The 10,680-nt window shown below is 40.0% G+C and overlaps 1 protein-coding gene across 1 annotated transcript; it reads right to left on the bottom strand.

Moving 5' to 3' along the window:
* Positions 1 to 2,028: 2,028 nt before the first annotated feature.
* Positions 2,029 to 7,088, bottom strand: LOC101846676 (lectin ADEL). Its single transcript, XM_005105138.3, has 4 exons — positions 6,922 to 7,088; positions 6,147 to 6,359; positions 4,322 to 4,543; positions 2,029 to 2,314 (listed from the first exon to the last, which is right to left on the bottom strand). The coding sequence occupies exons 1-4, from the start codon at positions 6,977 to 6,979 to the stop codon at positions 2,097 to 2,099; spliced, it is 711 nt and encodes a 236-aa protein (XP_005105195.1). The 5' UTR covers positions 6,980 to 7,088; the 3' UTR covers positions 2,029 to 2,096.
* Positions 7,089 to 10,680: the final 3,592 nt, after the last annotated feature.

A 10,680-nucleotide genomic window follows, 5' to 3' on the forward strand; every position in this document is an offset into this window, starting at 1 on the left:
AGAGAGAGAGAGAGAGAGAGAGAGAGAGAGAGAAAGAGAGAGAGAGAGAGAATACAGTTGTTCTTTCAACTGTGAAATGAAAGACGTTGACCTTACAATCGATTCCAAGTACATGTCCAATTTATATAATAATTGCACATCATAATTAACTTAGCACATACCCACACTCTACATCATGCTCATTGCGCGTACAACAAGTATTAGTACTTGCAGCATTACCCCAGCAGTCCCTAGAACACTCAGAAACATTCTGAATCTTGGTTTCTCAGGAAGTCTACAGTGCAAGCTGCCGATAAAAAGACCAAACAAAAACTGACAAATTTCTTGCCACTGTCTGGAAATGTAAACTCCTTTGGAATAGTTGTCATCACTTTCGCCATAATGATTGTATCGCTATTAAGAGAGCTTTGTTTAAGAAACAGAATCCATTACAACAAAAGAACTAAACAAAGTTGCTGGGAGAAAACTGGGAGAAATTTTGATTAAAAACAAAACCGTTGTGCTCAGCAAACCCTAAGCAGGGCTGTACACGAAACGATAAATTGTGTCAGATTTGTTGTGTGCTAGAACTGTCCATTTTATCGAACCGTATAGCCTGTTTACCCGTTCCAGTCTATCGTTCAGTTTTCTTTCGATCAGGGAAATTCCTCGTCATAAAGCCACAACATCTCTTTTCAACGACAGCCGTTTGCTTGCACTGTATGTGCTGCTGCTTGGTAAAATAAAGAAAGAGGTGTTTATTTGGACAAAAGACAGGCTTTTAAAGCCATGTCTTTGTTTTTTCTAATCACAATACGTCTTTGTTGTTTCGTGATAACATTTTTGAAAAAATAACACAAATTCATCGTATGCTCTATCTCTTAATGGTGTATTACTGTAGTCTTTGGATTCAATTTTCCACAGACACTCGCTGGACTTGTACATTTTAATAAATAGCAGAACAGTGTTTTTTTTTTAAAAAAGGGTGGCCATACTGTTCTGTGTTGTGTGTAGAAGCTTTGACGCTCCGGGTGACCTTGATGCAATAAAATTGCTAAAGCGTACATAATGTCTCATCAAATCAGGTTCTCCACGAGCTACTTTGCTTATTTGATTCCAAATGTGAAGTCAATTTTTAGCTGCTATAATCATTTATTTCATTTTTTTTGCGCTGTAAGTTTAATCCTGCGCGGCGGCAGATTTTACAGCCATTTTACGCCACAGCACGTCTCCCCATAGTCTGGCCGAGATCGCACAAAAAATATCAAGTAGCTCTTGATTTCTCGACCAAGTCTCCGAATTATCGTCCAGTCGTCCAATGTGTGTACAATTTTGCGGTTACACATAACACTTTGTATTATAATCGATAAACCATCCAGTGTGTGTGCAATATATCGTAACCGAACCTTTAGGGGTTTCGCTGTTGCACCCAGGAGACCTGAGTTCGATTCCCGGTATCTCGTCTTTCTGCTTAGATGTTGTATCCCTCTCAGTAGTCTCAGGAGATGTAACTCCGACAGGATTGGTCGGAAGCCTGCCTCAAGATCTAAGATGTGTCGATGACTGGGTAAAAACACTTACACGAAGAAAACACCACATTGATCTATACAGATATATGTGCAGGCCATTATTTAGGATATGATAAAGAGCAAGTCCATAATTCACCTACTTAATTCTTTTACTGGCCATATAACGGAGCGTACGTGGAGTCAAGGGTATTAACTTTCTGTCTTTATCTAAAGACAACTTCCTCTACTAGCAGTTATAGGTTCTATTGAAAAGCACCTGTAATTGAAATACATTAGTAGTATAGTCTAGTGAGAGGTAGGTGGGGAGAAAAATAAAGACCCACAAATGATATCCTAATCTTTCTCGGGATATAACCAAAGATAATTTCCCATACGATATACAAAATGCAAGTACCATTTCTTGTACACCATTGTTTTTCCTTAAGCAACAAAAGTGTCACATAAAGTCGACTGTCACAATGCTTGAGCGTAAGGTGACGGATGTCATGGTAAAGAAAGAAATACACACACTTAACAAGTGTTGTTGTTTCCGATTAATATTTTAATAAAACAAAACTTGTCAATGGACTATGACGGATTTAAGAAAGCTTAAGCGGAGTAATAGCTGACACTGAAGTCAGCTCTGCAGCCATCGCTGACCCACATGGTATTGGCCACAAAACCAAAAGTTTTTCCGAAAGTGCAGGCGGCTGCGGACTGTTGCTTGGCCACTTGCATGGAGTAGATGCAGGAGGCGGAGGGGAGAGCCTTGGTGGCGTACTTGTAGTTCCAGCTGCTCACGTTTACAGTAGTGCTGCTGGTGCTGCCTGGAGACCGTACATAGAGTTGGACATTCAGTAGTGGATAAGAATAGGAGGGACAAAATCTTTGAGAACATAATAATGCCATTTGGATAAAGATGGAGCTGGTGATCCAGTTGTCGAAGTAAAGATAAGGAAGGAATGCACAAATGAAACAGAAAGCGTGAATAAACAATGTACAGCTACCCAGCAAACACCATTCGTTTTTCATAGTTTTATTGCACGAGTACCATTATATCGATATAATATATAGCTAGCACCTCTATTGGATGGCAACGACAGAAGGGCATGTTTCTTTACTTGTTTCTGACTGCCAGTCTCCCTCTTTTCTGAACGATGTCGTGTCGATATGTATTAACCCCCCCCCCCCCCTCTCCAACACCCCCAAAAAAAACCTAGAAAAGAAACAAAATATGGCCCCCCTTTCCCCTTTTTTTAAAAGGGGTGGGGGGGAATTTTTTTTAACCCCCCCCCCCCCCTTTTCCCCCCCCCCCCCCAAAAAAAAAACCTAGAACAAGAAACAAAATAAAGTGACCCCCTTAACTCCAAATACGGAAACAATATTGTGAACCGCCCCCCCCCCCCCCTTCCCCCGCTTTTTTCCTATCATTAGAGAGTAAACAATTATAAAATACCCCCCCCCCTTCCCACTATCCGTCCTGAAGAACACCAAAATTACTGTGTGTTAGAGTGTTAGTACATTGTCTGCCCATATTTTACCGTTACAATTCAAAGGCAATTGTTTGCTTGTTTGTGTGTTTGTTGGTTTGAGTATACATCTGATGGAACCATTGACACAATCAGGCAACAGTCAAGGATGTGAAAAGTAATATGACAGGATTCTGTAGTAGGCCTACTGACAACTACTGAAATAACAGTTTAAAAGGAGCTTTTTTACGAAACGTGAAAATCTCATGTTTATCAATACGTTATTTGGATGGGAAAAAAACAGAAATAGAAAGTACCGAGGCATTGCGCATGGACGTATGGTTTTTTCACATTGTGAAAACTTCGAAATTCTCCGATCGACAGGCTTAAGTAAGTGGAAAAAAAACCTTGCCAAAACAAAAGTAAGCGTTAGGCGGCAACAAGCAGTACGACCACTTGAATCGAAACTGTCCCCTAGAAGTTGATAGGTAGCTAACAGTTAAAGCTAAATCATTGTGACGCGCTCTGCTAGATTTGGGAATGTATCGCTAACTTAGTTTTGAGCTAGAATCGAAAACATGAAATCGGCTCATCTCGAATTTGAGTTGATGTAATTTATACAAAGGGGTTCTCCATAACAATATAACATCATAACATTGTGTCTATTTTGGTAAAGGCATTTACTGAAGTAAAGGATACAAATATGTATTTTTTTATGTATTTCTAATAATCCTTTATAACTTTTCTTTCCTGTAAAATGTACATTTTCAGTTGCAAAGCAGGGACAGTTTATACTTTTCGTTCTCATAACAATTTGATCACCAGGACAAAAGATATAATATGAAATACTTAAGCATTTTAGTCCCCTTTTAGTTGGTTCCCAAGGCACATGAGTTTGGAAGAGGAGCAAACTATTTTCCCTATGCATTGGAGACCCTTTTTACTTCCGTGCTTTCCCTTTCACCATCCAACGTTTATACATTCCATAGCTTTTGTCCTTAATTTCACTGGCTTTTTTTTTTTTTTAAATTTGTTAACGTTATTTTATAAAAAGATTGTTTATTTCATTTGTGATTTTGTGCTGTGTAATAAACACAACTCTAAAGCTCGGAGTGCTAGAGATGAAAACACGAGCCCGCGGTTCCATGTGATGTAAGACCAACTGGTCTGCAAATAATTGCAAGTCATGTTGAAACTGAACAGATTTTTCTCAGTTCGTGCTTTTCCACAAATTTGGGCAGACTACCCAAAGTAGAAAATTGTCAAAATGTCCAAATGACTACACATTCCCAGTTCTAGAAGGTTGCCTCACATTTCGTGAAGGCGTTTGCTTAATTGACATCACAAACGAATGAGTCTGCCTACCTCGGACATAACAGACATTGAAGTCAGCACGGCAGCCATGATCCACCCACACTGTGGAGTTCTGATTGTAGAAGCCGAAGGATTTATCCAGACTGCAGCCAGCCTCGGACTGCCGATCTTCAACGGCCATGCTGATGAACAATGCGGCCCCCGTCACCTTTTTCTCTGAGTACTTGTAGCTCCAACTTTCCGCCCTGATTACACTGCACTCAGTCGAGCTCGCTGGGGGGTCAGAAATGAGGCAGGAAATAATTAGAAGAAAAAAAAAGAAGAAGAAACTACATTCTCTGGAACGAGGTAATCATTAGGTTACGGTACAATCTATATTTTCTCAACCGGGAAGCATTAAGGAAACGTCGCTGCGAAAGAATTGCTAACAGAGACTTTGTCTTTTAGTTTAAGTTAAGTATGGGTTTTTACGGCGCATAAGGTCATATGAGCGCGCGAAACACAAGTTGGTTGTATTCGCAACAGTTCTATGTATTTTCAATCTGAGACAACTTTCCTAAATAACATAAACATTTTAAACAATTTTGTTTCATTTTGTTATTTCCCGCCAATGGCCTTCATAAAATCTAAAATTGTGTTGGGAACAACGACGGAAAACAGATCTTGCAATTTTTTTGCATCTAAAATGGTTCCTTCGAGTCTCTCTGAAGTCTAGACATTCGGTTAAAATGTGTCAAATGGTAAAATGTGTTTCGCATCCGACACAGAACGGCTGCTCGTCTCCCTGAAGGAGGTACTTGTCTGTCAGGGCCATGTGTCCGATGTGTAATCGAGTAAAAATGTTTTCGTCTCTTCTGGAGAGGTCCGAAGGATTTCGCGGTCCCAGTTTTGGGTTTAATGTTGTGAAGTTTATTATTTGTTTCTGGGGGGGGGGGGTTTCCAGAGTGTTCGTCGTTGATTTCAACAGAAGGGATAAAGATTCTTTCGCCTGGTAATCTACCTGCTCGTTTCCTCAGATGCCCACATGGCTAGGTCCACGTGAACACGATATTTTTTCTGGTTTTAGTCAAGGCGTGTATGTTTTGTTGTAGCCCAATTACTTTTGGGTGTAGGAGCGTGTAGTTTGTGAGTGAGGTGATGCGAGTCAGAAAGGATAAGGAAAATTTTGTTAGGAGAATTTTCTACGGAGTCCAGTGCCATGTCAATGACAGTGGCCTCCGCAGAGAAAATGGAGACTTCGCGATGGAGTCTCCTTTGGTGTATACTGTTTGAAGATAGGGCTGCGGGGCCCACATTATTGTCCTTTTTGGAGCCATTTGTGAAGATAAACTCCGCACCGGGGTATTGTTCTATAAGTTTTTTGTATTCCGCTTTAAATGCTTCCGTGTTTGTGCTTGCTTTGTCGTGTGTGGTCAGCTGTAAGTCTACTTTTGCCTTGGTGAGGTGCCAAGGAAGGAGGTCGGGGAAAACAAATTGTTGGATGTCTTGTTTGGAAAAGTGTATGTTTTTTAAGTCCTCAAGGATTCTGAGGCCGAAGGGTTTGATGAGTTTTTCGTTGTTTTGGAATTTGTCTATGGTGTCTGTGTTTGTTTTGAAAATGCAGTCGTGTGCTGGGTTCTCTGGTGTTGAGCTTTGTTTAATTGCGTATTTTAGTAAGAGCTGTGTGCATCTGAGTGTGTGTGATGGTATGTTTGCCTCGGCCTGGAGGCTCTCCACCGGAGAAGTGCGGAAAGCCCCAGAGTGAGGCGGAGTCCTTGGTTTTGCAGTGGGTCTAGCACTTTTAGGATGTGTAGACTTTGTCTGAGGAAACAATAACACAATAATAAAATAGTCGGCGTCTTACATTTTGCTTATCGTAATGAATTTGTATCCCTACCCAGATAGCACACTTTGAAGTCGGCACGACAGCCGTCATCCACCCACAGGGTGGCTTTCTGGTAGCCGAAGGATTCGCCCAGGTTACATTTAGCCGCGGACTGTTGATCGACGACCGTCATGTTGAGGACCCATGTGGCATCTTCCACATCCTTCTCGGCATACTTGTAGTTCCAACTTTCCACCTTGATCACATCGCACACATCCGGGTCCGCTGGAGGGTCAAAAATGAGACAAGCAATAGAAAGAAAAGAGTTCTCGAAAATTTATGAGGTGAAAAGGTAACATGCATTCATTTATATAATAATTTCTCGACCGGGAGGTATTCATAAAGTGTCGTTAAGAAACAAAAACAAACAGAGCTTTAGTGTGAAGGAACAAATGGTTGGCACCTTATATATGATTATTTTGCCCACTCATTCTCTTCTCCGAGTTGGTGGTCATTTTAACGTTGCTCCGGTCATGATGCTGGTAGATTCTAGTCCATGGCGATCGTAGAAAAGTGGACGTTTAAGCCATTTGACCACCAGCTTTTATAGAATGGTGTAACATTCTCTCAGTTGTAAGAGATAAGACTCCGCGTGGTGCGAAATGTGTCTAAATGGCTCTGTAGTCCGTCAAAAGTAGTGCACATAGTACTTGACTGATATCCTCTGGCTATAAATTGGTGTGCTTCAAGCCACCTTGTTCTAAATAAATTTGAAAGGATGTTGGCAACCCAACACTAACGGAACTCTACTGCGTGTCAAAGTTCTAGTTTTCCAAGAAGTACTCACGTTTTGCTTGTGTCGCAACCAAGACGGAGAAGAGGACGAGAACTACAGCGGCGTTCATCTTGTCTTGTGGGGACTTAGTGCAGCGTCAGTGATCTGCTCTTGTTGTAGCCTACTGGAAACTGCTCACGGTTTATATTGGAAAAGCGGTCTTCCGGTGTCGACACAATTTTTCCATCAGAAAATATGGAGTGGTATTTTTGACGCCATAATTCTCCACCAATGAAAGCGTGCTTTTGAAGTGTTTAATGCCTTTGTTGACATAGTCTAGATCTTTTTGGAGGTGAGCTGCTTCCATTATGTCTGTAAGAGCCTATTAAGAGTGTGTAGGTTACGTCCGGTAGGGACACGAAGGTACTAGATAGAAAATCTTTAGTGCGTTGGATCTGAACCCCCCTTATTTAGCGAAGAACCTATCCATCACCACACATTTGCTGATCCAATGAAAGCTGCAGAAAAATTAATGAAGCATAGGAGATATCAGAATACAATGCAAGGCAGAGTTAGAATAAAAGAAAGTAGAAGCAGGTCGTTTGAAGTGAAGATAACATTTTAATTTACATGTGTGCAGTAACGGAGAGAAGAGGATTGGTGAATCAGGCGCTCGTCAATTTTGGGGAAATATGGAGCTGTTGATATCCTTGTCAACCCTGTTTCTTTGATTCGCTTTTGATTTTTTAAATACCAGTCTGTCTTGAATAGAAGTCGAGATCATTGCGATTAAAGAAGTGGGGGTTCACTCAGAGGTGTAGTCTTTGGTGACTTCTAAAGCCCGAGGGCACTTGGAACAGTAAAGTTACATTTTTTGTGCCTAAGGTCAACTTGTTTCACTAAAATCCAAGCAGAAAAGTGTTATTAAATGGACAAAAGAGGTGCTGAGCCAAAATTTGAATTCGATAAAAAAAAAAAATTGCCCTACTAGTGGAAAATGCCACTTTCATCTATTTCATTATTTTAATTAACTTGACACTGCACATAAGGCAATCGAACTCAGATCTACTGCGTGCGATGATGAGCAGCTAATCGTTACACCACTAAAGCTGGTAGTGGGTTGACGTGTCAAAGTCGTAGCTGCATTGACATTGATTTGACAACTGCAAAAACCCGAGATAAGAGCTAATGTGGCTAAAGTGACGTCTTCTAGATATGAGCTAATGCCGTTAAAGCGATTCCCTATAGATCTATACCCGGCGCACGTCCGATTAAATTTGTTAGAGCTAAAAAGGAAGTTCATCACCGTAAATCCCTCTTTCTGTTTTTTAACGTATTCATTTTGGCTGCTCCAATTAAAAGATAAATCTAATTAGAGAGAAAACCCAGCTGTTTCCCAAACTGGCGGCGTTGTAAAGTCATAAAACATGAACTAATGATATTATGATTACGGGAGCCTCAGTGTTATCGAGCATCAGAAACTTTTTGTGTCGTTTCACTTACATCTTCCCCTCTGTCTGTCATTGATGAACTCATAACCCCACAACGACAGAATAGAAATAATAATCTAAAGCATAAATAGAAGACACAACCAAATACATAATTTTATCTTATTATAATATTGTCAATTTAACATTCACTCAAAACTAAAAGCAAGTGAGAATTTTGACATAGCCCTAAAACACACGTAGGCCTAACTGAAATACTTGTAAATAAAACGTTAAAATTAATTGGACCTAGTCCATAATCTGAGCTAAGTTTTGTCTTTGCATGTACCGTGGACTTCATACTAATACTATTCAAATATTTAAAAATTCATGCTACAATTTTAAATCTCTATTTACAGCGGGCAATGAACAACCCATGGAAAAACCTTCATATCTACAAGAAGATGTTGAAAGATTCATAAGAAAAGAAAAAGGCAAAGGCATCGGACATGACTTAATCCCAATGGAAATATCACAATAAAGCACTTGTTGACAAGGGAATGGAGAAACTGACTAACCTGCTTCATACCATCCATGCCAATGGAAATATTCCCAGAGACATACTTACTTGGTATGTACATTCATTATGTTACTCAAAAAGAGGAACCACATGCGAAGGCCACAGACTAGTCAGTCTTGTGAGTATGTAGCCAGAACCCCGTTCGCAAGTGCTTGAAAACGCTGACAAGACAGAGAATTACTGACAAGACATACTGCTCCATGTAAAGTGTTGGACCGTGTCATGTCAAAGTTCTATTTCTAATTTGCTAATAACGATGTCCCCATGTTATTGCTGCTTTATTTCGACTAACAGATTCATGCATCAATATTAAATCTTGGTTAAAATAACTTCAACACAATTTATGGGGTGTAGAAGTGGACACGCAAAACACAAACAAGCCCTGTTGAGCGAGAACAAAGATCTTAAGGATTTCCGTCACAGACATTTTTAAAAACAGATGTTTCGAGCCTGAAACTGAAACATTAAAATTCTTTGAGGTTTAGACAATGAAGATCTGGAGAAGACGCTTTACTGGCGGATTCAACGTTTTTGTCAATTCACACGCTTAAATCCCTTTGAAAAGTTTTTCTTTTTAAAACTAATTTTAAACACCCCCCCCCCATTTTTTTCATACATGGATGATGGGTGCATGTTCCTTAAATCTATCACTCTATTAAGATTGAAATGCAGTGGAAAGCGGCAGGGTGGTATAAAACAACTGTATTTGGGACAACCAGAAGTAGGTTGCGTTTCAATAGCCTTGACGGAGACAACATGGCGAGTAGCACACTGGCAAAGTACACGCCAATGGGGAATGTTGATGCTGTCTCAATTTGATACCAGTTTTCTCACAAATCGTGATGATAACAGAAAAAGAAATTGGTCTATTTGTCTCCAGTCATCTATCGCGCTGGGGGCTATGTATAACTACTCCTTTACGGGAAAGAACTGTGTTTTATCTTACCTTATGTCGCGCTACTTATACCAGTTATACTTGACCACACAAGCATTTTGAAATAATTTAAGAGCAACACTGTTTATTGCCCAACATAATCTAAAATTGTTGAAAATTGTGATATCGTGCTTATCATTGAAGCTTTGTGAGCACAAAAGTTTGTTGGGATTTTCCTCCCTTTTTTTAAAAACAAAACCACACAAATACAAGAAAACTGTATACGTCCACATCAGTTTTTCTCCCTTTTTCTGTCAACTTTTACTTGAAACACATTTAATTCTTTGCTTCAGTCTTGCTTGAAAAAATTTGCAAGTAATCTATGAGTAGCCTACATGAATGGTGGGAACTCTGAGTGAAGTCTAATTCTTAAATTATGAAGATCAGAAAATGAGTTTGAAGACTATTTGTTACAATGTTTTTAATGAAAGACCTTGAGTTTTCACTGCTAAAATGAACCCCCCGGGGCGGTGCTACAGACTGAAGTGTCTTTAGGCTTTAGGCCATTCCCAAAGGGGGGACATTAACTATGTTCTTATGCACAGTAGAATTGTAATTGTAAATGGGCTGATTAATCAATGTCACGCTCATAACTGCGCCTGAACTTCAACAGAGAGCTGCTGCTTTTTCTTTCCTAATCCTTACTATCGTCATTTTTTCTCTACTTCTTTTGAATGTTTGTAGTACTCTTGTGACAAGCTATTTCTGGGGTGCATTGAAAGTCGAAGCAGACGTTGTGCTGTTGAAGCTAGAGAGGTGAGCAGAGTAAGTCGTATTTCCTGTAAGTACTTCTCTGTTGACATCCACCCCTTGGCGCTCATATCATTATGACCGTATGCAGTTGCGGGCCCCTTAAAACCTCAACTAAAACAAAACAAACAAAAAAAGCT

This window comes from Aplysia californica, unplaced genomic scaffold, assembly GCF_000002075.1.
Source record: "Aplysia californica isolate F4 #8 unplaced genomic scaffold, AplCal3.0 scaffold00454, whole genome shotgun sequence".
In the NCBI taxonomy this organism is placed as follows: Eukaryota; Metazoa; Mollusca; class Gastropoda; order Aplysiida; family Aplysiidae; genus Aplysia; species Aplysia californica.